Genomic DNA, 27,835 nt, shown 5'->3' with positions numbered 1-27,835 from the left:
AGACCTTAACAAATGCATGCTTCAATTCATGCCTTACCAACATCTGGTAAACAATTATTGTAATGAATTTATTCTTCGGTTATATTTATTTTGAACCAGTTGAGATATATATACATAGGTATAACAAACACACACACCACTGTGGTCAAACAGGTGGCCCCTATGTTAAGGAAGGGGGAATTCAATTTATGATTTGCTGGATAGTACATGCAAGTACTACAAATGGGTTAAGCTCTTTCCTCTCAGCTGATTAGGACAGGAGTATCCAACTCTTAATTTAAAAGGTTCTAAAAACAGTCTTTTCCTTAACAGTAAATGTTTCCCCAGTCCTTTAGCTGCTAGGCAGTTTACCATTTTAGTCTGTGTTTTTTCTTTTTCTTTTCTAACTATGAACTCATCTGCCATTAAATGTTTCATTATGATCCCCAGAGGAGTTCAGTCTCTCTCCCCATGAAAGAACCCAGATACAGACTAAACAGTTTAGGACTCCCTTGGTTATACTGGTTATTTTAGGATATACCCATGGACATATTCTGTTTATTTAAAATCAATATTGTTATAAATAATTAAGATCATTTTGTTTTAAGTGCACTCATCTTGCTGGTGGTAAATGGGCTTCTTTGCGGTGTTTCTGCTCTTATTGGGGGAGGGTGGGGTCTTTAAAAGTTACGTCTATAGGCTTGCTTACAGTGTAATAGATCTGCTAGTCATTCATGTAAAATAAATGAGAAAAAAAACACAAACACAACACAAAAGCCATTAGGGCTCAAGGGATGCAAGTACTTATAAATGCCTTGTTGTGTGCGGTTCGGCGGATTAACATGTGACTAAAAACACTGGAAATCATGGAACGATTTATCCTAAGAGCTTGGCTATGTTCAATCCTGACAGTCTGAAGTTAGACACCCATAAACTACATGAACAGTACTCTGGTTCCAGAAGATATTTCAGAAGCATTTACTGGATTCCCAATGAAAGCCATCAACCTAATTTTGTAGGAACATATCCAAATTTACAGTCACACTGAAGTCTCTATGGAAACATTAGTATTCGTTGTATATTTGCTTTAATAAAACCAGACACTGGTCAATACTTAAGACGTCAAAAGTAATAATAATTAGAAGAAAAAAAAAAATTGTAAAAATCACATATATGTTTTATAGTAATTTACAAGAAAATGGTACACTTTTAGATACAGAGGTAGAAATTCACTTTACAATGCGTGTTACTAAATCCAAGGCACAATTGTAAAATGTTTTCTGTACAAAATATGGGAGAGAAAAAAAAAAAAAAAAAGGGAATAAGTTTTCTAACACAACAAAATCCCATCTTTACACCCTTAAATATTTCACATGTACAAGTAGTGAGGATTTGTTTCAATGGCATATACATGAAGATTTTCTACATGCCAAAATGACGATATCGGGGAAGGGATCAATGCAATTCTTTCCCCAGAATTTCATGCAGTCTTCAACAACTTGTTTTTAGAGATAAAATGTGGGCACTCTGCTGCCCCCGCCCCCCCTAAAAAAAAAAAATTGCTGCTTTACAATGTATATTTCAGCATAAATAAGACATTTCATCATGAAAGATTGTAACCTATCAAAAAATACCAACAATGCAAAAATAAAAAATTGCATTGAAAAGAAACATTTGCTAAAAACCTATTTTTTTTTTAACTCCAGATAATTAGAGAATTTCCATTCAAACATCTAAAAATGGAACTAGAATTATATGAAGTTTTATTAATCCTTTTAAAATACATGTTAGTGTAACAGTTTGTTTAAAGAAATGGATTTGCTACACTTTACTGTATGTACAGTACCACTAAAGAAGCAAATTTATTGCTACGATTATGCTTTATATTATACCCTTATTGGTCACATTTTGCTAGAACTCTAAAGTCAAATGTACAGTGTATAGAACAGGGCTGGGAAGGGAAAGTCTCATGGGAATATGATGTTCAGTCCATGAGCCGAGATGCCACAATGCTGTAGGAATAATGGACACACATCATACTGATGCACAAGTGCTTCTCCCAATTCAGTCAGTCAATTTGTTGACTGTGCAGTACATTAAATGTCAGTCTAAGCACAAAACACAAAAATAGGAGTTACACTAAGTACACAAAAAGGTTAAATTCCATTTTTAGCTTCATTGTTGTTCGTGGCTTGTTTCCTTTGAGCGATGAAAGGGTACATGCATTTGTCTGCTCCTAGAAACCGGTACATGCAGACCACAGCTTCAAACGGCAGGATGCTGGAAGAAAAGATGATGATTTGTCAGTACATATACAACATATGGGAAGCCTAAAATCTAAAGTTATTCTTAATACCAATTATATACTGGCAAAGTGGGACAAGTGGCAGTAACATGCAGATAGGAAATTAAGACCACTAACTTTTTTCCCTGTATCATGCTCTTTGCAACTCGTGGTATTTCCATAAGTCATGCACAAGACTATCTTAAAAAGAGAAAATTGTCGCTCCTCTGAAATTTACAATATTGAAATAAACCTCGAAAGGCATCTATAACTTTAACCTTTGCAAATTCAGATGCTCTATTTTCCTCCAACTTTAAATTTAAAATTTAGGAAATTGTGTCATAATCCAATTCAAACATGGTAAACCCAGGGCCAGTAATAATATTGTCGACTCACAATTTTAGTCGGCTAAAACAATTCAGATGACTAAAATTGCTTTTTAGTCAAAAGACTATGACTAAAACTAAATTTAAACTTGCTGCCAAAATTAACACTGCACAGAGGGGCTGTAAAAGGGGCAAAAGAGACAGACCAGGGCTTGGCAGACAGACACCTAGAGCCTGAACCCTGCGACCCAAGGGTTGAACAGATTCTACTGATAATGCATTAGCCCACTGAGCTCTCTCACCGGCCTTTGAGAAATTTGTATTTGCATTTTAACCCCACATTTACAGACATCTGATCTCTTTACATTAGCTCAAACCTTATGCTCATACATATTTTACTGTACGTGAGAAAAGCATTATGAATCTCACATTTGAAAATAAATCAATTACCCACCAGTGTGGCTGTTTAATGTGACAAATACAGGACACATGTTTGAAACATATCCTACAGTTTCAGGGTCACAACTTAAATCTTTTGTGTAGCAGTTTTGGTGTGGAGACGGTCTGTATATTTACAGATCTGGCATACAACATTTTAAAATAATTAAAGGGAAACTATAGTCACCAGAACAACTACAGCTACAGCAACTACATATATTTGTTCTGGTGAGTAGTATCATTCCCTTCAGGCTTTTTGCAGTAAACACGTTTTTTTAGAGAAAATGCAGTGTTTACATGTCAGCCTAGGGATAACTCCAGTGGCCACTCCTCAGATAGATGTTAGAGATCCTTCCTGGGGCAGTGCTGCACACTACGCAGTACTGCCATTCATTGTCTTTACTCTCATGCATGCATACACTGGACTGTCTCACACACACACACGTCAGTTGTGGTGTGCAGGAACCAACGATGCAGTAGGCCTGTAATAAAGAGGGCCTGGGCCTACCATAGGAGTATATAATAGATGTAGTTAGAGGGGGTGGAGGGAAGGGGCCTGCAAATAGTCAGCCTAGTAACGGTATGGGAGTCACTTAAACACAACTACAGGCCCAGAGATTGTGTGTGTGTGTGTGTGTGTGTATATACACACACACACACAGTACAGTAGACGGTCCAACTCCTTTTACACACCTCTGTGTGCACAGTGTAATTTAGGCCAAATCTTGGGGTCCACATCGGAGCACCCCTTTGTTCCTTCCAGACCTGCCATCAGCCTGTCTCGTGCAGTACAGCAGAGCATACAGAGGCCAGATTCGCATGCAGATCTCCGGTCCCAAGCGCAACCGCTGCATTCAGTGTCTCCTCCCTCTGCATGTAGACACTGAACTTTCCTCAAAGAGATGCATTGATTCAATTTATCTCTATGAGAAGATGCAGACTGGCCATGGCTGTGTAACTTGTGCTGACTCTGCCCCTGATCTGCCTCCTTGACAGTGTTAGACAATCCTATGGGGAAGCATTGGGATTGGCTCATTCTACCACTTCTGATGATGTCAGCAGACAGGTGAGAAGCAGACAGGGGCAGAAGCAGTAGCTGCAGACTTGAATACAAGTAAGATTTTACTATATTTAGGGAGGCAAGAGGAAGCCAGGGGAGGCTAGATGGTGGTTTTAACACTATATGTCAAGAATACTTGTTTGTGTCCCTGACCTTGCAGTGTTCCTTTAAAGTATCACTAAAGTGCCAGGAAAACAAACTCGTTTTCCTGACACTATATCATCCCTTGGACCCCCCCCCCCCACACTCTCAGGGTCCCCCTCCCTTGGCACTGAAGAGGTTAAAACTCCTTTATTCAGCGGCGACGTCTCCTCCCCCGCCGTCAGCTCCCGAGTGGAGCGGAATGCGCGGCAAGAGCAGTGCGCGCATTCAAACAGTTTCTCAATGCTTTCCTACGGACGTTCTGCACGCTGGATGCGAATTTCGCATCCAGTTTCGCAAAAGAGCCTCTAGCGGCTGTCAGGAAGACAGCCACTAGAGGTTGGATTAACCCTGCAATGTCAACATAGCAGTTTCTCTGATAAAAAAGGCATATTGCACAGTCTGTTGCTCTACATAATTAATTTTCTGCACTTTCAGAGTGTAATGGTGTCATGGAGACAGGCACTGAGGCTAGTGGTGTTGTGCAGAGAGGCACTGAGGCTAGTGGTGTTGTGCAGAGAGGCACTGAGGCTAGTGGTGTTGTGCAGAGAGGCACTGAGGCTAGTGGTGTTGTGCAGAGAGGCACTGAGGCTAGTGGTGTTGTGCAGAGAGGCACTGAGGCTAGTGGTGTTGTGCAGAGAGGCACTGAGGCTAGTGGTGTTGTGCAGAGAGGCACTGAGGCTAGTGGTGTTGTGCAGAGAGGCACTGAGGCTAGTGGTGTTGTGCAGAGAGGCTTGAAGACTATGGTGAGGCCTAATAGAAAGCAGTTGTTGTTGGGGGATTCCATCATAAGAGGTGTGTAAATGGACAATGGTGGTCTTGTGAGGTGTCTTCCCGGAGCTACTGCTCACAGAGACAGGAGACGTATCTGTAATATTGTTAAGCAAGCAAAGCAGGAAGGGGAATTAGATGTACTTGTCCATTTAGGGACAAATGACTTGGCTTGCAATAAGGTTTCAGAGGTTAAGGACGTTTTTAGTGTTTTTGCCAATGATATATGGCAGGTTGCTTCCACACTGTCATTCTCTGAAGTTATGCCTGTGCATAACACTCAGAACGACAGGCGTATTAGGGATTTTAACTTGTGGCATGGTGAATGGTGTCGGGAGCAAGGATTTGGCTTTATTTCTCATGGTAGCTCTGTTTGGAATGGAAATAAACTGTACAAAAAAGATGGTTTGCATCTTTCTCAAAAGGGAACAAATGTTCTCAGTGAGCAGTTCAGAGGTTTTGCTAGGATGTATTTAAACCAGGAGGGGGGGCAAAAGGGTGATAAAACAATCAAATTGTCCCCCAAAACAAGGACAGAAGGTGCCTGTAGCAAGTGTGTTAAAAAAATGATAAGCTTAGAGTCATGTCTACAAATGCTCACAGTTTAGGGAATAAGATCCATGAACTTGTGGCAATAATGGCAACTGATAGTGTAGATTTGGTTGCGGTTACTGAGACATGGTATAATGAGAAAAATGACTGGTACATATCAATACCAGGGTACTCTTTATATAGAAAAGACAGGGAAGGCAAGAAAGGGGGAGGGGTGGCCCTGTATGTGAAGGATAGCATAAAATCTAGCCTAATAAAGGTTAGTGAGGCGAACATAGAGTCCATTTGGGTTACATTAGAATGTGGTAATCACACAGTAACTCGTGTAGGTGTGATTTATAGGCCCCCAGGACAAATTGAAGAGTTAGATAATCTACTAGTTGAAGAGATAGCTAAAATGACAATGAAGGGGGAAGTTATCATCATGGGTGACTTTAATCTTCCTGATGTGAATTGGAAAACAAAAATAGCTACTTGTGCCAGGAGCACACATATTGTAAACTCCCTACTGGGATTGTCTCTAAAACAAGTCGTTGAGGAGCCAACTCGTAAAGAGGCCATACTAGATTTAGTGTTAACAAACAGAGATTTGGTATCCGATATTACTGTAGGTGAAAGTTTAGGATCCAGTGAGTCACACCACACAAAAACAAAAGTTTTAGACTTTAGAAAAACAGACTTTTCTAAAATTAGAATATGTGTAAAGGAGTCATTATCAGACTGGAGCAATTTAAATGGAGTCCAAGAGAAATGGGATTATTTAAAAGTTGCACTACGGAAGGCAACAGAAAATTGCTTTAGGCTTGCCAGTAAAAGCAAAAAATAAAAAACACTGTGGTACTCCGCAGATGTGGCCAAAATAGGAAAAAGACAAAAAGTTAGCATTTAGTAATTATAAGAAAACCCAGAGTGAGGAAGACAGAATGACCTATAAGTTTAGGCAGAAAGAGGCTCAGCAAGTTATAAGAGCTTCCAAATCACACACAGAAGAGAAAATAGCACAGTCAGTAAAAAAGGGGGACAAAACTTTTTTTAGATACATAAATGAGAAAAGAAAAGTAAAACAAGGATTAGTTAGATTTAAAACAAAAGAAGGAAGGTATGTAGATGAGGATAAAGGTCTAGCTGACTGCCTCAATGAATATTTTTGTTCGGTATTTACAGATGAAAATGAAGGAAAGGGACCTCAGTTAAGAAAAAGGATAAATGAGTCATTTATTACACGTGAGTTTACAGAGGAAGAGGTTCTATTTCAACTGTCAAAAGTAAAGACAAATAAGTCAATGGGACCTGATGGAATACACCCAAAGCTATTAAAAGAGCTTAGTGGTACTAGCAAAACCATTAACAGATTTATTTAACCAATCATTGTTAACAGTAGTCCCCCCAGAAGATTGGAAGTTAGCAAATGTTGTGCCCATTCACAAGAAAGGTAATAGGGAGGAGTCGGGCAACTATAGGCCAGTAAGCCTTACTTCAGTAGTGGTGAAAGTGATGGAAACCATGTTAAAAGATAGGATTGTTGAACATCTAAAAACACATGGATTTCAAGATCAGAGACAACATGGGTTTACTTCAGGGAGATCATGCCAAACTAATCTTATTGATTTTTTTGATTGGGTAACTAAAATTATAGATCAGGGTGGTGCAGTAGACATTGCTTACCTAGATTTCAGTAAGGCTTTTGACACTATTGCACATAGAAGGCTTATCAATAAACTACAATCTTTGAGTTTGGATTCCAATATTGTTGAATGGGTAAGGCAGTGGCTGAGTGACAGGCAACAGAGGGTTGTAGTCAATGGAGTATATTCGAAGCTTGGGCTTGTCACCAGTGGGGTACCTCAGGGATCTGTACTTGGACCCATTCTCTTTAATATTTTTATTAGTGATATTGCAGAAGGTCTTGATGGTAAGGTGTGTCTTTTTGCAGATGATACTAAAATATGTAACAGGGTTGATGTTCCAGGAGGGATAAGCCAAATGGCAAATGATTTAGGTAAACTAGAAAAATTGTCAGAGTTGTGGCAACTGACATTTAATGTGGATAAGTGCAAGATAATGCATCTTGGACGTAAAAACCCACGGGCAGAGTACAGAATATTTGATAGAGTCCTAACCTCAACATCTGAGGAAAGGGATTTAGGGGTGATTATTTCTGATGACTTAAAGGTAGGCAGACAATGTAATAGAGCAGCAGGAAATGCTAGCAGAATGCTTGGTTGTATAGGGAGAGGTATTAGCAGTAGAAAGAGGGAAGTGCTCATGCCATTGTACAGAACACTGGTGAGACCTCACTTTGAGTACTGTACACAGTACTGGAGACCATATCTTCAGAAGGATATTGATACCTTAGAGAGAGTTCAAAGAAGGGCTACTAAACTGGTTCATGGATTGCAGGATAAAATTTACCAGGAAAGGTTAAAGGATCTTAACATGTATAGCTTGGAGGAAAGACGAGACAGGGGGGATATGATAGAAACATTTAAATACATAAAGGGAATTAACACAGTAAAGGAGGAGACTATATTTAAAAGAAGAAAAAACTACCACAACCAGAGGACATAGTCTTAAATTAGAGGGACAAAGGTTTAAAAATAATATCAGGAAGTATTACTTTACTGAGAGGGTAGTGGATGCATGGAATAGCCTTCCAGCTGAAGTGGTAGAGGTTAACACAGTAAAGGAGTTTAAGCATGCGTGGGATAGGCATAAGGCTATCCTAACTATAAGATAAGGCCAGGGACTAATGAAAGTATTTAGAAAACTGGGCAGACTAGATGGGCCGAATGGTTCTTATCTGCCGTCACATTCTATGTTTCTATGCTATGTTTACATCTGAAGGGTTAAAACCTGGGGGACTTGGCACCCAGACCACTTCATGGAGCTGAAGTGGTCTGGGTGACTATAGTGTCCCTTTAACTTTGGAACAATAATGTCAACTTTAAAATACATGACCTGTACTTACAAAAATCAGAATTCAGCCTTGTGTACATAATTATGATGATTAAAATAATGTTTTCTGATGTATGTCTACTGAAAAGGCTGAAGCTGAAAGAAGTACAACTGTTGAAACAGTCTGGAAACCCCTACTTGAAGGTTTATTCATACAAAATGATGATGCTTTATGTTCTGTATATGTTATGAATGTGGTGCTGAATGGAAAGGGACTGAGGAACTCCAGCAACAGAGTAGGAGGAAAACTCGGCAATCACAAAGATCGACAGTAGATTACACAGCAGCAACATAGAATAAAATCTATTTCATACAAAGTAAGTTTGGCGTATTTCCCAGACACTGGACCTATTTAACAAGACATTACTTGTAACATATCTGGATTAGTATACAAGATCTACATATTGTTCATCGAGGAACATTATAATACATAAACTAAAAAATAATTAGCAATTAAAATAAAACAATCATCACTATAATGGATTTTTGCACAATCTTACATTTTAAGGAGCACCAAGCACTAGACACAGTCAGAAAACATTCACCCCAAATAGGTTAACTTAAAAAAAATATAAAAACAATACACAATTACCTTTTCATGCAGGTCACCATGTACAAGAGACGAGGCGTACAGATCATAGGCTGGTCTGTAAGGATCGCTCTCGTAGCCTGCTTCACACAGTAATCTGGTTTCAAGGGTGGGAGGAAGGGCTCAATTTCTTTCCTGAAAGATAAAATGTTTCAGTGAGTTTTATTTACACATTCCTGCTCCACGTTTGCCCTGATACTTCATAACACGATAGAATAATGAGGTGCACCTGGATGGGTGCTGGGTTGGCTGCCCAAACGGCATTGTCTGGAGAAGCTCAGTGAAGACAGACATTTGGAAGAATATTAGCAGACCCCTCCAAAATACTTATTCCTCAGAGGGTTAGTGGGCACATGCAACAAAGCTTTCCAGCTTTAAAAAAAAATAATACAAAAAAAATATATATATATATTTTAGCTTTTCCCTCATATCCATTCCAAAACAGCATATTGTAGTATATTTGGCACGGGAGGTGAATTTAAAAGTTTTAGACACAGTTCAAAAAATATTTTCTTTTTAATTTAATGGATAAATAATAGGGAGAGCCGACCTCAAAAATCAAGAATGTTATGCTTTTATTTGTATTTTTTTTTTTTTAATGCAACAGTAGAACATGCAATATAATACATTCTACGCATTTTAGGATTTGAAAGCATGAACCAGTGAAGACCAAACTAGAAGTGTGTTAAAAGTGCAAAGTAATCATCATTCCATGTGGATACTAACCTGATTCTGCAGCCACGGAACATGCCAGTGTCAACCAGATAAGGACAAACCAGTGTAGTTTTAATCCCATCTTTGTCTGCCGCTTTCAGTTCATGGCTGAGAGATTCATGGAAGCCCACAGCACCAAACTTGCTGGCACAATAATCCTGTGGAAGGGGATATAAATAAATGCATTGTGTATTACTATATCCCTTATAAGAAGAAATGAGCATGTAGGGCGAATTTTGTATAGCTAGATACAAATCTACACAAGTAAATAAATGAACACGGAGGAACGGTCACATTCAAGACAAGTATCCCAAAAATATTAATGCCCGAAGAACTATGACAATGTCCAAATTTCCGTTAACCAGTTTATCAGCACCAATTAGTACATACCAGGACATAACGATCATCAGTTCCTTAGCGGGTCTTCGTAAATTCGTAAAATACGACACAGATGAAAAATAAAAATCATGACAAGTGTAATATGTCATGTGTTGTTCATCTGAAGTTGTATTTACCCAACTTTAAGATTTAAAGACCTGCTAAGGAACAGATGATTATGTCCTGAAAGAGACAATTCCCAAATCCAGATGTTTTAGACTACATATCCCATTATGCACGGGTAAAAAAAAAAAAAATATAGTCCATAATAGCTGGCACACCTTATCCATAAGGACGCAACCCACAGCGGGATTCTAGATTAGAACATTCTATATGGAAGGAAATGTAACAAACCTCTACTCCTGCGGTGCTGAACAATCCCAATGAGCTGGCAACAGTAACAATATGTCCATGATTCATTTCCATCATTTTGGGGAGGAATGCCTTTGTGGTCTAAGAGAGGAGAGAGAAAAAAAAAGAGAAAGGAGGAGATGTGGTTAATGAGGATTCTTTATTTGTGTTATCTAAGATTTCACAGGCAACTAAAGAGAGATTTAGCCCAAACAAATGCTATCAGTTTATTTCACATCCGCTTACCATATAACAACAGTACGTAAAATGATAATGCTAATCAATGCACTCCTTGGGGTTTCATTTAAACCCGTTTTCTGGCAAATAAAACTGCAGGACAAAATAAATAAATAAAATAAAAATCGACTCTGCTTAATCCCTTCAATGTTATAGCAAAAATGTTAGGCATGCATGTTTCCAGATAGGTTTAATTTCCATTGATCTGAAAATGGGCAGTCCTTGACGAGTGTTCCCGACAGGACTTTCTTTTTAGATTTTACCATTTCTGAGTTTGGATTTAGTTCTAGTTTTGCTGATCTTGACTACATCTGAATTACTTCCAATAGAGAGAGCAGAGGATAATTAACACAAACTGGAACCAATGCCCGAAAACTACAAGCATGGAATGGGCGCAAAGTGAAGCATTAATAACAAAACACCATAAACAGCAGGCGTCTGGAGCCCTTAGGAGAACATTAGGTCAGACAAGAGAGACATGGATGGATCTGGACCCAAAAGAGTTTGTTTTGTTTTTTTTTTGTTTGTTTTTTAAGAATGCCAGTTTATGAAATCAGCATTTCTTCTATACTGGTCGAGACAATGATATTACACTAAAAGACTGTCATGTTCCTTATTGCATTAAGGTTTAGAATGGCAAAAAACAAACAAAAACAAAACACACCACACAAATCCCTTAAACCCCCCCCCCCCCCCCCAAAAAAAACAAAAAATAAAAAAAAAAAAACACAAAACACACAAACAGACTTAAAGAAACACTAAGCACCATAACTACCAAAGCTTGCTATAGTAGTTATGGCGATAAGAGTGTCCTGGCACCTCCCCATTGTAAATTAGTCACTGTTTTTTTTTGTGTTTTTTTAAAACGCAGTTTGACTTACCTAGCCTCCACTACCTTGTGCTAGACGCCCTAAGTAACAACGTCTGTTACCTGACCTGAACTAAGAGTGTTAGTCACTTTTACTCCCCAGTTATTACTTGTTTTGTAGTTAGACAAAAGCTTCACCTGCAAGATTATATTGAGATTTCTTGTTTACTGGGGCACTTTTCATTACAACATAGCTGTCTATTTCTGCAATGTAATGCAGTCATTATTAGAGTGATCAATAAAAATGTTTTAATTCTACCCATCCATAGCAAACAGTCCCTATGATGTATAGAATCAAATCTATAGGAGGTTTTAAAACAAATAGAAGAAATGCAATTCCAACAGGTATTCTTATTTTAAATCCTTTAAAGACTTGGCTCCACTGGTTATATTTAAATGCAGTTCTCCTATAACGAAGCCAAGACAAACAGGTAGTTTTGAGATCTCCCGGCACTTTTAAAGGATTTCCAAGCAATTCTTTGATGCATACTTAATTTCTGGCTAACAAGATTATCACTGTGTCCCCTGAAATCAAATCTGCTGTAATTTCCAAACTCTTTTGGTGCCAACTGCTGAGCACAGAGAAATCATTGTAACGTAATCAACAAAATCCTGAGAACCATCTTGTGTTTGTTTAAGACCAAACAAAGTTCTGTGATTGCTATGTCCTTCCTTCCAACGCAGTATTGTTAAGACACTTGCCAGCTCAGAAACAAAACAAGAGAAGGAATAAAATTAAAATTTGTAGATATCTATCCACACACACACACACACACTTCTAAAACTTCATTAGAGAACCCCCCCCCCCCAAAAAAAAAACTCAGAGAAAAAACAAAACAACAGGATTATCCACCAGATGTTGCTAGCTATAACCACTGCAGCATGTACCCGATTTCGATTGTGCATGAAGCAAAGGGGGGGGGGGGGGGGGGGGGGAGAAATAAAACATTAAATTATTCTCTACAAGGTTTTTGTCTAACTTTTTCCACATGTTCTTTTGCGCAGCACTGGATTTGTTGTTTAACACCTGCAGGTTTGTCCTGCGAATGGAGGCTTAAGATAGACAGCTGGCAAAAGGCAGAATTCACAAAAGTCTGCCCTCCTACGCTCTATCCTTTAGTCCAAGACAGTCTCATGAAGTGGGTATTATAACAAAACTATTAAAAATGAATTCGGTTAGTAAACCATCTGAAAATGGAGAATTGTGCTAGAATATGTAAAACAGCCTGTACAGATAACACCTACATCGCAAAGTATACACGCACACCTTAAAATGAAATGAGAGATATTTCACAGACAACACTGCAACGTTTTTTCCCTCTATAAATAAGAATACTGCAGCCATACATTTTTGTAAGGTATTTCATGACAATAACTCCAAGGTACCACCTTCTTAAACACATGTACTGAAATACAAAAAAAATGTTTTATTGCCTGTTTGGCCAATGTTGGTATATTGTTAGAGATTTACCATGGACCAGGTCATATAAAGTCATCCATAACCTTGACCCTTAAATACAAACAAACCTAGAACCAAGACAAAGGCATTTCTTTGACAGAGTGCAGAGACAAATGTACAGACAGTACGGGGTGGGGTGAAATAAAGTAACTTTAATTAAAAGTATATTTGGTAGGTTGAAAAAAAAAATTAAAAAAAAAAAAGCCTCCCACACTTCGACTTAAAGCAAAGATAATCCCAGCACGCTTAATCTTTGTGCGTACAGATCGGTAGGTGTGCAGGAAGAGCCAAATTCTCACTTGCCTTGTATACTTGTAATCCCCAGTGCTTGTCACTACACTTACATGCACACATCAGTAATTAATTACTTATTAGACACAAAAGTGTGAAACTAAACAAGCGTTTACATGTCACTTCATAGCTTTAGTAATTGGTTCTCAACGTTTTTGTTTATGGCAAATTAACTTCTAACAGTATACCACTTCTTCCCACCCCTTCCCCAAATTCTTTAGTGCTTTTCTCTTGGTGTTTTTAATGAAACAAAACAGAGGAAAGGTTTAGTCGCACAAAAGGCTGCCACAGCTGTGGTGTCAAGACAAATTAGGCAAAAAATAAAAGCAAATGGAGAAACTGGGAAATAATGTTCTGTGAGCAATGGGCAGTTTCTTAATTAAATTCTAAGAGGACGAGGTCTTTAAAAAAAAAAAAAAAAAAAAAAAGAAATTGAACAAGCTGTGGATGTTTTTACAAATTAACCCTCTGACTATAAGCAAGGTAAGGCATCTGGTAGAGAATAAACTGAAGGTGTGTATATGGGAACAACGAAGCATAAGCATGTTTTCCTTATGTAGAGGGTTTCTTTTCCTGCACAATAGACTAGACAAGTTAATGGAACTCACATGCTAACAGAACAGGTTCTTGAAGCAGAAAGTAGAATATCCTGTTTTGGCAGAAATAAATAAATCAGGCTCTTTGATCAACTGGTGTGTAGGCTGTACATGTAATGACATACAGTCATGAGAATAACTATAGAGTGGTTTCAATTTTTCTATTTTTTTTAAACAAAAAAGAACCGATTTTTAAATTTATAGACAGAGTGAACAGAGCAAAAAAAAAAAAAGTAAGACAAATATATAAGGAGGAAGCGGACAGCATCTTAAGAGTCCTCTTATGTCACGATGATGTTCTATCAATATGAATCCCCTCTCTCATCTCGGTCTAATCTTATAAAATCCCTGTAGTTTTTAGCTACTCTCAGAGTGGAGTGTGGGTGAAGGGTACTCTCTGCACCAAAATCTTTGAAATAATTCACTGCTCATAATATCCCTTGGAAAAAAAAAAAAAAAATTGTTTTAAATTATATCTCAAATACCCAAGTTTTTATCTAGAGTTAGATCAGTACCACAACAGGCGAGTTTAAACTAGATACATTATCAGAGGCAGCTAAAGTTTGTGCAAAATAACTGAATAGTAGATAGTTATATATATATATATATTACCACCTGAGCAATTATTCATGATAATAAACAGATTTGATTAAACAAATCGTGTGTTCTTGCCAAGGGATGAGTAATACATTCAATGTTTAACAACTGCTTGTTTGTGACATTGTATTTTATGACAGAAGACAGAACTTATTTAATGCATCAGGGATGCGCACAACGTATTTGCCAGAAATTGATTAAAATCACCAGCGAGGCCATAAGTTTGTATCACTTCCTATTTAGAAAGCAACCTAAATTTTACATATCTAGAACATAGAGCCAAAAAAAAAAAAAAAATAAATAAACTCCACACACCACAAAACATTGACTTCTTAAAGGGACACTATAGTCACCAGAACAACTTACATTCAGTGTCTCTACCCTCTGCATTGAGTCACTGAACTTTAACAGATATGCATTGACCCGCTTCCTTGACACACTCAGCCAACCCAATGCTTTTCTATGGGAAAGCATTGTCATTGGCAGAGATCATCACTGATGTCAGCCAAGAAGGCAGATCAGGGGCGGAGCCAGCATCAGCAGACTGGAATAAAGGCAAGAATTCACTATACTACCTTACCGAGACAATTTGCCCTCATTACTGAGGAACCAGTCCAGGGTACTCCTGGCATCATAACCACTACAGCGTGCTGTAATGGTTATGATGATGATGATGACGAGAGTAACCTTTAAGTCAGTCATTCTGAACGTTTTGGGTTGTTTTTTTTCTTGCCAGGAAGCAATAAACATGCACGGTTATTACATGATCTGCCTGTTATTTTGACAAGCAGATCATGGTTTAAGATTGTGAAATGCACAGGAGGTGATATCTATGGTTTATTTTCAGTAATACACAATTTGGCATCTCCCAAGTATGGTTCCCAAGACAAACAAACAAAAAAAAAAACCCACACAATTCCACAAAGAAAGGTAAAGGTGCATAACAGTATGGGAAAACATTGCCATTCTGGAGGCCTTTGTCCTTGATTGCCATGATCCAGAATCCCTCAATAGCATTATTTTCACATAATATATGTTTCAACACCCATTATGCATCAAATTAAACATAGCCGATGTGAAGAGGTGCTTAATTATCCTTACTAAGCTTTCTGGATATGACCACTACTCTTCTGTGTTGTATTTCCTCCTAGAAAGATTGGCATAAAGGGAAGGCCCATAAAATCTAGTACACATTCCTTACAGGCTTGTCAAGACAGTATGATAAAGCAAGGACCTGCTGCCACTTGTGAGAACAATTGAGATGGACCACCATATTACTTGAATAGTTAGCAATGTAGTTTCTCTTTTAAGATATAAATTCTTAGTTTACAAAGGAACCTATATATTAGTGCGTACTTTCTTGTTTATTGATTTATTTTTTTAATTAAAATAAATAAATAAAAAAAAAAAAGACTGAATAAACATGACTTGAGATTAAGAAATATTGGTACAATTTTATAATAATAATAAGCAAACAAACTGGACTATTTTCCTAAAGAGAGATATTTGGAGGTAAAAACAAACAAACAAACTGAAAAAAACAAAAACAACAAAACCTAGCACTCCAACAATCAGCACTCCCAAATCCTCCTACCCCTTGTTAAAATAAAATTAAAAAAAATAACCAAGTTTAGATTGTTGATACTACACAGCAATAACAAAACTAAAATAAAATAAAAAAATGAATCCATAATTTCTAATAGTCTATGAAATGTTAGCTGACAGTTAAACAAGTGGTAAAGAAACACTAGCAATCACATTTTTCAAGGTGTCTATCACTGTCTAGAACTTGCCATACCCCAGCTGCTGGAAATAAAATCTGGTTTCATGAAATCCGTTTGTTACCAGTGAAATTGGCTGCATCCGTCCTGCAGATGGCTTTCGTCATAGGAGGTGCTATATGACATTGGGAGATGCTTGTAGACATCTGTTCTTTGCCCAGTGGAGCAAGTTCATTATATTTCACAAATTTACGTCAATTTCCTCTCATTTGGGATATAAAATCCTTAAAGACCAATGTTAAAGTGACATATGGTTTGTGGTTATAGGACGAACGCGGAGGAAATAATCAATTATACACCAGTGACTCACACTTCCAAAACAAAACACTGCCAAAATGTTGCCCCTTTTTTATATGGTCATGCAAGACTGAAGGGGAAAACACAACACAAAAAAACCCAAAGTACATTTTGTAGGATTGAAAGTTATTTAGAAACATTTCTAATTTATGAATAACTTTTAAAATATATTTGTTGTCTTTTTTTCCCCACTTTAAAAAACAAGCCAGCCATGAAGGGATTATAAATTCAGGTCACTAAGTTGTGTGTCAACAGGTGCAGGTTATGATTTTTACATCTTAAACTCTGTTAAATTTGAAATATGGGATAAGTGAGCAGAATATTTGTTAAAGCTTTTAGGGGATCACATAGGGTGAGGAGATAAGGCTTCATTTAGTTACACTCACAATCTGGAGTTTTATTTGAGGAAACGTATGGTTATCAATAATGATAGCAACTCACAGAACATTATCTACAGCAATTCATTGCCACTCTCTGTAAGTCATGTAATTGGTGCCTGTATGTATAACATTTTTCTAGGCCTTTGTCTGAAAATGGAAGAAGCGAAAGACATTTATGTATCAGAATTTTGCTATAGTTTGAGCACATTTGCCTACTTGTTTTCACTCATACAGATGAGGTTTGGCAACATGCCATCCTTTTGATCTCGAATAATGGATTTATTAGTCCTGTGATTTCGAGGAGCGGTTCGCTTAATAGGTATAGATATAAAAAGGAGGTTACATTGTATTTGTGACAAGTGCACCTGCATTATCGGATTTGTGGTTGCCAAATTGATGGAATAAGCATATATCAAACGCTAATCTTATACATTTACCTGCTGTGTCTTCACTTCTATGCAATAGGGCCAATACAGCACACATGGGCTGCGGTACGTGCAGCCACCACATCCCTCTTGAAACCACCATTTATATTGCACAAACATATTCCACAAAAAAAAAACTGTACAATAGGTGGAACATAAGGAATTGCAATTACAATTTTAACACAAAAAGAAACAGGTGGCGACAGGCTCAAAAAGAGGTTATGATCGAAAGGGATTGGGGTAGAAGGACATAAAAGGAAGTGTTAAAATGTAGCCATACATACATTAATTGATAGCTAGGACAAGACGAACAGTTTAAATAAACAAGTGACTTGTTGTTAAAGTGAAAATAAAGGAAGAAGCACACAAACCTAAACTCTTTCTCTGTGATAGAGGTAATGACATGGCTGTGATTTAGCAGTCAATCCTGGGCTTCCTATGGTTCTTTAAAATAGAGCTATACAGATGGCATAAAAAAAAAAACCCAGTCATGAATAGGCATGTTACAAGAAACTGACGCACTGCTTGTAAAAGTTTGAATAGTGTTACTTTTCTGGAATTAACCATTAGCAACCCTGCATGTAGAGAGTGCCAGCTGTATGGCTTGCAACATATATGGAGCCATTCCTCTGATCTGCACAATGGGATGTTGGGCTTAAAACCAACGGTTTTGCCGTGTCACAACAACTAGACTAAGTAGAACTTTCTCACTCAAAGGACAATGGGAAGCAATTGTATTTAATTTTTTTTATTTTGGAAAATCTATGACTCCATAAAAATCCCTGTTTGGTTTCCTTTAAGAAGTGTTCTTCCCCTCCCCTCCCCCCCTTACCCTTTTGTAGTTTTCAAGTTATTGTTGGGCTTCTTGCCAAATCTAGTACTAGAAGCTTTGCTCACATGAAAAGCAATTCAGCCAACAGCCTCTGACATCTTCCAAGAAAGGCACATCACGTGGTCCCATATACCCACAGAGTTCCCCACATAATTCATTAACAAGCAAAAAGACAGAGGAAGGCAAAAACATTCTTCCAAATACTTTGACTACAAGAATATACACTATTGAGTGTTTAAAATAAAAGAACAGTCAGACTCTCTCAAGACTCCAAATTCTAAACAGTTTTACAAGAGCCGATATTTAGCCAACCCTTTCAGCACTAGGCAGGGAAGCTATACATCCATGCAGTCTAAAGGGACACAATCCATGACCTTACTTGGGTTCACAGATTAAGATTCGAATAGAATTGTGAGTTCTCCTTTGGTTTCCTGTAACTTACATTTTGCAGTAAATGCTAGATAAATCTGATAACCCCAACATATAAATAAAATATTGAGGGATGGTGAAAATGCTTTTCATACTTTTACACGGAGTATCAACTCTGGATCACTAGAGCAGATGTTCCCAACCTTTTCTGGATCAAGGGTCACTTAAATAAAAGACAGTAAGCAATGTGCACCTATTTTTTATTTTACCTTCATCGTCTGCTTATAAATGACACATTTACATGAATCCTTACTTGACAGATATGCATACTTAAGGCCAAAATTATCTTCCCAGTTTTAATTAAATACCGGTAGCCCAAAATAGTCAGCATTCAGATTGGGTTTTCAAAGGACTGCATTCAGCCCACTACATTGAAGTCAGTGTTTTTGTGATATACTTTGAGATAGCGTTCGGTATTTTTAGTTGAAAACCACTGTTCTAGATTATTAGGGACCATTTAGAATAACGGTATTCCATTATAGGATAAGGGCCCAGATCTGATCCACTAGTGGATTTGGCGTCAAGCCAGCCAGCGAAGTTACACAGCATGTGGAATTAAAAGACTGAATGCCCACCCATGAAACTGACAGCCTGGTCTTAATTTAATTTGAATACATTTTCTTACACAGAGGCAAAAGGTACACACAATAGGGAGCATACATTTTCGTGAAAACTATGGAAGCAATGCCTGCACAAACACAAAGTTTGTATTTTAGTCCAATGTGCAGAGATTTTGTTTAAGGAGATGAGAGGTCTTATAACCAATGCTAGCTTATAGTACAGTAAAAGGTTCTACACCTGCTTGTTGATCCCAACATCCAAGGCTTCTGCAGTTTATAAGATCTGGGACCAGAGCCAGATAACATGGTGCAGCATGTTAGCAAGGGAAGACTAGCAAAAATTAGAGAAAGTGTGAAAAAAAAACACACAAAAAAACAAAAAACGAAGCAGGTTCTGGCATGGTGCATTGACAGCTTCTTAACCATGTATGCACCTTGTACAGGAACACATTGAGCTAGTCTCCTTTACTCTACTCATTATACTGTAGCTTCATGGAAATATGAGATCACTATGAAAGTTTACTTTCCCCCAATCCATGCAAAGCTTTGTAAAAGAGTGCAATAAACAGACTTCTGTAGTTCATTCATGGTTGGGGAGAAGGAAAAATAAAAAAAAAATATGCAAAACACAAATCCATGTATAAACAAAATAAAAAAGTATATATATATACACTTTTCATCAGGATCCTAATGAAAGATTGGGGGACAAACCTAAACATTGATCTTTTTAATGTGAGCAATAAATGCTAAGTTTTATAGGATCAAGACAACCTTGGAGTGCTGTATTACACTGTATTTTTTTTTGATAAGCACCAGGCATTGAGTGATCGATAGAGATTATATATATATATATATATATATATATATATATATATATATATATATATATATATATATATGTGTGTGTGTATACACACACACACACACACACACACACAGAGGTGTTTCCCCTACATGTGTTGCAGATGCTCATGGGAAAGCACTGAATGCAATTATTAACTGGATGCACATCAGTTTCCAAGACCCAGATGACATCACGGAGCTGGAGCACTGAGGAAGTCTCGATTTTTTTTAAACTAAAAAAGTGGTACTAAAGAATTAGAAATACAGGTTTGTATTCTTTAGTACCACTTTTTTTGTTTAAAAAAAAATATATCGAGACATTATATATATATATATATATATATATATATATATATATATATATATATATATATATATATATATATATATATATATATATATGTATATATGTATCAGACCAGACTCTGGCACTCAACCCAAAAAAAGGTATATAAAATGTATATTACCAGGGTGCCTCCAGGCCAATAGATAGAAAGGTGAAAATCAGGAGCACTCGCTTGGATTTTTCAACCGTAGATAAACTGTTTAATCACAACTTCAACATCAACGTTTCGACCCTTCAGGGTCTTTAAGACCCTGAAGGGTCGAAACGTTGATGTTGAAGTTGTGATTAAACAGTTTATCTACGGTTGAAAAATCCAAGCGAGTGCTCCTGATTTTCACATATACATACATACATACATACATATATATATATATATATATATATATATATATATAAAATCCATAAAATACTGGAGATTAGGAAACAACTCCATCCTGGAATATCCCTTAAAGAGAGTCTCTATTGCAAAAAAAGGATAAGGAAAAATCCAATAAAATCTTATGAAAATTGTACCAATGTGGATAGTCATATGGGACATCAAAATAAAATGTAAAAAAAAAAAAAAATAATAATAATACAGGAGGACAAAACACCAAAATCAGGACGTTCTTCTGGAAGGTGTGGTGATCAGTGGCATCTGGACCATATCACCACACCTCCCCCCTCCCCTCCCAAACTCCTAACACAACAAAAACAATAACAGCTTCACAGGATGGAGTCAGACCCCTAAAAAAAAAAAAAAAAAAAAAAAAAAAAAGCTTGTTGCTTCTTATATGTGTCTATGTATGGTGTTGAACTGGGAATATATATGGGCTTTTTAAGTCGGGGCTTTAATACACAGGGTCACTGAAGGCACCCAGACCACTTCAGCTCATTGAAGTGGTCTTGGTGCAGAGTCCCCCCCCCTGGCTGATGGCAGTGGAGGAGGAGCCTGAACCAACAAACCAAGAGGCATAATGTCCCTTTAAAAAAATGAATGTGCAATAAGGAAGTGTAAACATTAGATGTCTCTTTACAGGAAGTGTTTAGGATGGCTATGTGATTTACATGCAGAGAGGTGTGACTAGTGTTGCATAAACAAAGTTATTTAACTCCTAAATCCCAGAGATTCTAGAAGTGAGACTGCAGATGCAGAAACTATACATCGCAACTGCTTCATTAAGCTAAAAGGTGTTATGAAATATGCACGACTGGTGCCTGCTGAACCAAGTCACAAAAGTATACAAAGTAATCACAGGCCTCCAATGAGAGTATGTAGAAAAACTGAAAAGATTTTAAAGACACAATAACCATTTCACTTTACTGAAATGGTTATAACACAAGTCATCTGCACTGCCCTTCCATTGGCATTAAACCATTCTCAAGCAGTCGAACACTAAATAAATATTAGTGTTTGGTCATCCACAGCCCGACCCATAGTGAAGGCATAGTTAAGGCAGTAATTACACACTTAATTCTATCCATACCAACAATGGGTGCTGTAATTGGCTGGGAGTGTCAGCTGACAGCTTTCAGCCTATCACATCTGCCCACTGCTTCATCATTAGACCAAGCCGCACAGAGGGGGAAGGGCTGATGGGTACTTTTGTTTAGCATCAAAGCTCATGCTGTGTCAAGGGACTCATGTTTTAGTGACAATGCTTGGGACTGCCCACTATAACCACTTTATTGAGATAAGGCAGTTGCATTGTAAACTGTATTCCTTTAAAGTTCAGAATATTTAAGTATGGGCTCGCAAGTGTAGGAAGCACCAGATTGTTTTACTGGAAATATACAGCTGGCATGTTACACCATCGCCCCTAATAATAATAATAATAGAAAAAAAAATACATTATTTCTTTATACTTACTTTGTTTATAAAGCTCTCCCTTCTTATCTCAATGTGATAGATTATTATTATTATTATTATTATTATTGCCATTTATATAGCGCCAACAGATTCCGTAGCGCTTTACAATATTTTGAGAGGGGGGGGATGTAACAATAAATAAGACAATTACAAGAAAACTGACAGGAATAATAGGTTGAAGAGGACCCTGCTCAAATGAGCTTACAGTCTATAGGAGGTGGGGTATTAGAAACATTAGGATAGGAAATATCAAGTAGGAGTGAAGCAGAGCTGGAGGAGAGAGCAAAGCACTATTCCATAGGGACAGGTATGTAAGGGAGAGATTACTCTGGGAGGCCATACGCTTTCCTGAAGAGATGGGATTTAAGGCCCTTCTTAAATGATTGAAGACTAGGGGAGAGTCTGATGGCAGTAGGCAAGTTATTCCATAGGAGAGGAGCCGCCCGTGAGAAGTCCTGCAAGCGTGAGTTGGCCGTACGGGTGCGAGCAGCGGTCAGGAGGTGGTCGCGGGCAGAGCGGAGGGTACGAGGAGGGGCATACCTCTGGATCAGTGAAGAGATATAAGAGGGGCTGGAATTGTTCAGTGCTTTAAATGTATGGGTTAGCACTTTGAATTGACTCCTATAGGATACAGGGAGCCAATGTAAGGACTGGCAGAGGGGCGAGGTGTGAGAGGACCGACTGGATAGGAAAATCAGTCTAGCTGCAGCATTCATTACAGACTGTAGCGGGGCAGTACGGCTTTTGGGGAGACCAATCAGGAGAGGGTTACAGTAATCCATGCGGGAAATTACTAGAGCATGGACAAGCTCCTTGGTAGCATCTTGCGTAAGAAAGGGGCGGATGCGGGCTATGTTTTTGAGTTGGAACCTACAGGACTTGGCAACAAACTGGATGTGAGACTCAAAGGTGAGACCAGAGTCAAGTATGACGCCAAGACAGCGCGCTTGTAGGGATGGACTTATGTGGATATCACTGACTTGAAGGGAGAGTGAGAGAGGAGGATCAGTATTAGGAGGAGGAAAGACAAGGAGTTCAGTTTTAGAGAGGTTAAGTTTGAGAAAGCGTGACGACATCCAGTCAGAGATGGAAGAGAGGCAAGCAGTGACACGTTGCAGGACGGCCGGGGAGAGGTCCGGTGAGGAGAGGTATATCTGAGTGTCATCAGCGTACAGGTGGTAGTTGAATCCAAAAGAGGCAATAAGTTTTCCAAGAGAGGCAGTATAAAGAGAAAATAGAAGGGGACCAAGGACAGAGCCTTGGGGAACTCCAACCAAGACAGGGCGAGGGGAGGAGGTATCCTTGGAAAATGAGACACTAAATGAGCGTTGGGAGAGATAGGAGGAAAACCAAGAGAGGACAGAGTCACAGAGACCGAGTGATTGAAGAGTTTGAAGGAGAAGAGAATGATCAACTGTGTCAAAGGCAGCAGAGAGGTCAAGGAGAATTAATATGGAGTAGTGACCTTTGGATTTAGCGGAGATTAGGTCATTAGTCACTTTGATAAGAGCGGTCTCAGTAGAGTGGAGAGGGCGGAAGCCAGACTGAAGAGGGTCAAGGAGAGAGTTGGAATTAAGGAAGTGAGACACACGGGTAAAGACAAGTCTTTCCAAAAGCTTTGATGAGTAAGGGAGCAGGGATATGGGACGATAGTTCGAGGGGGAGGACGGGTCAAGAGATGGTTTTTTCAGGATAGGTATTACAGTGGCATGTTTAAGGTCAGCAGGAACAGTGCCAGAAGAGAGAGAGCAGTTAAAGATGTGTGTTAGGATAGGCACAAGACAAGGGGAGAGAGATCTGATGAGGTGAGATGGGACAGGATCAAGTGGGCAAGTGGTGGGGCGAGAGGAATGGAGAAGTGCAGCCACCTCTTGTTCAGTAGCTGGGGAGAAAGTCTGAAGGGTAGGGAAAGCATGATTTATGTGTGGTTGAGAAAGAGAACGGCAAGGAGGGGAGAATTGTTTCCTTAGCTGTTCAATCTTGTCAGTAAAGTAATATGCAAAGCTATCAGCTGTAAGGTAATAAGCTGTAATAGATAAAACTAACAAGTCCTTATCACATTTCCCTTGTGGTAAACAATAAAACACCAGTCTTAATCCCCACAGAGAACCATCTCAAGAATAAAAGGATTTAAAAAAAGACTGTAATAAAGCACTGAGTAGAAGCAAAGCATAACAAGATGACCTATTAATTGTTGATCTACAGTAAGTTAAAAAGAAGAACAATAAAGCGTCAGAAATACAAACATGTATTCCTGACACTGGAATTCTAAAAGAACACATTATAGGCCCCCCTGCCTTCTGTTAAAATTTTATTTAACTCACCTTTATTCCAGCACAGCGCCAGTCTCGTATCAACAACAAGTTTGATGATATCAGCCAATCCGAAAGCTACTGCGCAACCAGAAAGCCAATCAGCATCTGAATCAATGCATCTATATTGGGAGCATTCAGCGTCTCCACGCTCTGCATGGAGACACTGAACATCAGGCTGCACACTCTACTGCACTGAGCCAGGAAGCACCTCTAGTGGCCATCTGAGTGACTGCGACTAGAGGCGTTCCTAGGCAGTATGGTAAACACGGATTTTTCCTCTGAAAAGGTAGTGTTTACATTGAAAAACCTGCAGGGACAGGCTGTATACACCAGAATAACTACATTAAGCCGTTTATTATTCTCGTGAATATATAGTGTCCCTTTGAAAAGAAAGCATACAAAATTATATGCAACTCGGTTATCAATAAATTAAAAAATAAAGTATTTAGTTGATTGCAAGTGTATTCTCCAACTACGACTTTGTTATACCTTATTTATTAAAGCGCCAACACACTGAGTATACTATCATTTGTGAAAATATTTTAATGTGGACTTAAAGTAAGATTATGAAATACATTGCTTTTAGAGGAAGGAAAAAAATTAAAATAAAATCATGAGTTAAAAATGAAGATATCGCTACATCAATAATGAAGACTGACAGAATCACATATTTGAAATGTGCAGATTTCTTTCTCACCTAGCTGGGGGAGGACGGGACAAATTTATCTACTACAGCTTACTTTCTGTAATATTCAACAAGTGCCTCCTAATTGTTAAGTACTGCTCTACAAAATAATGTTAGATAAACAGTATTCGGAACAAATAAAAATAACTAGGGTTTCATATTCAGGCAGCCTGAATGTTACCGTTATAGTAATGTTTAAAGGAAAAGTACAAAAAGAAAAGTAATCTGAAAAATGATGAGCACCGTAACTTACCCAAAAGTGAGCATGGCAATTGACCATCATAGTCCTTTCAATCAACTCATCAGGGCATTCAAGCAGATGGTGTCCCGAAACGACTCCGGCATTATTCAGCAGCAGAAAGACATCTCCCACTTCCCTGCGGACTTTTTCAGCAGTCGAATACACTTTTTCTCGCTTGCCTACGTCACAGGTGTACGTATAGACCTGTAGGTTGCAGCATGGGGGTACCTCTTCTTCCACAGAATTACTGGTTGCTTAGGGATATAAGAGAAGAATAAAATAAATAAATACAATGTCCAGATTTACTCAGATGTAAATAAGCTAATAAGACGTGCACACAAAGAAAGAGACAATGACAGTGTTGTCCTCTTGGTTTGTTTCTTTAAGTACCCTATGCTTCCCATCACTGGGGAAACTTTTAATTCTACAGAAGGGCTTTCAGGTTCAAATATTTAAATAGACAATTTGTGCAACATCCCACAGGATAACACCCAAAATCAATAGAAGTAGTACTTTGCTCAGAAAGAAAATAAGGGCAAGGTAGAGCCAAACAAGTTAAAACGCTTTGATGCAGACAGACGTCTAAATGAATGTATTGCAAATCAAACATGTTAAAACACATAATACATATACCAGTTAAACAAAAATGAGCATGTTTCATAGCAGTATATTAGAAACTGTTTAAATTGTTATATATTGCAAATGGTAGGTGAAAAGGAAAGTCACCTATATTGATACTGTACAAGTGTTTTGTCTCCCATAGTCCTTTACTGTATGAATGAACTATAAGTTGTTTTGCATTACAAACATCTGTTACAATCAGCATACAAATGATGCAACACGTTTTTAATCTGGCAATATTAGCACAACTGATTGTTGAGACAGTAATCAAGCTGCATGGTCTTTGGTCCTCAAGCCTACCACTAATTATTATAATAAGAATCAGACCCTGTAACAGTCGTAGGTTTTATAGCCACTCATAAAGTTAGTCATTTATTGGTGCCAAGACCTGTGGCATAAAATAACATTAAATTTACTTTTTGAGCAATAGGACAGTCACTTAATACATTAGACTGCAGTGAGATCAAATAAAAAGGTATAGGGGGTTAAGTATAAAGAGCAAGTCTGGGGCAAAGTTCTGAAGCTGGAGTGGTCACTATGGAAACAAAATGAATGTGTCTGCTGATCGCTCCATATTTAGAACGTGGACATAACTTACTCTGGATCTTTATAACTTCGTTCCAAAACTTATCATGACACAGTCTGAATATTTTACATTAACCCAAGATTGGCTAAAAGCATTTTAACCACCCCCTGCATTAGATAGTCCTTTCTACAGTTAAGCAGGACCCCAATGAGTGTCTCTTGTGGCAATGGGTAAACTGCAACTCCCATTACTACGAGGTGACAAGAAGGCATAGCGCCCAGTACTTTTAGCGGAGCGCTCACTCACCCCGCAGGGCGTCCTCTGCCTCTAGCTGTCGGTAGATTTCTCGCACCATGTCTGCGGTCTCCTCGTTGCTCTCGCTATTAATGTCCCATAGTACCAGCTGTGCCCGGCGCCTGGCAAACTCCAGCGCAAAGAGGCGACCTAGTCCACTGCCGGCCCCTGTGATCAGGCACACCTGGCCGGCCACACTCTTCTCTTTGGGACGAACCAGCCACTTAGCCGCTGCCAGCACGAAGGCCCACAGCACCTTGAACGTGACAACGAAGAACTCCAGCACTATATTCATTGTATAGGGTCACCGACCAGGACTGGGGGCAATGGCTGATTGAGCTCGGAGAGTTCACACACTATATCCCAGGCTGGGCACGGTAAGTCGGGGCAGAGTGTGAGGGGGCACTCAGTATATCCAAAGCTTGGCAGGATAAATCAGTGCAGTCTGAATGGGCACTCAGTATATCCCGGGCTGGGCACGATAAGTCAGTGGGCACTCAGTATATCCCAAATTAGTCCAGATGTCCGGCGCTGCTGTCCATGTGCTGTAATTCCCGGGGCGGCCGCTCAGGGGCAGTCAGGTCTCCTGTGTCCGAGTTGTGCAGTTCTCCGCTGTGAGGAGTCCCGGGGAGCCGAGTCCGCGCTGCACTCACTGTTGCTGTCCGGCTGCTGACTCTGTGCTAGCTCCGTGCTGCTAAACTGGGGGCCCGGACACTGCATGGCGTGCCCCCGGCAGTACTCTATATACCCGGGGACCGGCCGGGAGGGATCGCTCGCCCCGCCCGGTGCAGTCCGGACACACTCAGCACACACACACAGGGGGAG

General features: G+C 38.8%; 1 protein-coding gene across 1 annotated transcript; it reads right to left on the bottom strand.

Annotated features, from left to right (window-relative positions):
- Nucleotides 1-139: 139 nt before the first annotated feature.
- Nucleotides 140-27,835, bottom strand: RDH10 (retinol dehydrogenase 10). The gene is made up of 6 exons (XM_063451316.1): nucleotides 27,023-27,835; nucleotides 25,582-25,823; nucleotides 10,542-10,640; nucleotides 9,822-9,967; nucleotides 9,099-9,230; nucleotides 140-2,259 (listed from the first exon to the last, which is right to left on the bottom strand). The coding sequence occupies exons 1-6, from the start codon at nucleotides 27,303-27,305 to the stop codon at nucleotides 2,136-2,138; spliced, it is 1,026 nt and encodes a 341-aa protein (XP_063307386.1). The 5' UTR covers nucleotides 27,306-27,835; the 3' UTR covers nucleotides 140-2,135.

Source organism: Pelobates fuscus, chromosome 4 (assembly GCF_036172605.1).
Source record: "Pelobates fuscus isolate aPelFus1 chromosome 4, aPelFus1.pri, whole genome shotgun sequence".
NCBI classification, from domain to species: Eukaryota; Metazoa; Chordata; class Amphibia; order Anura; family Pelobatidae; genus Pelobates; species Pelobates fuscus.
The sequence above is the reverse complement of the archived record's forward strand: the minus strand, read 5'-3'. Positions and strand labels throughout refer to the sequence as shown.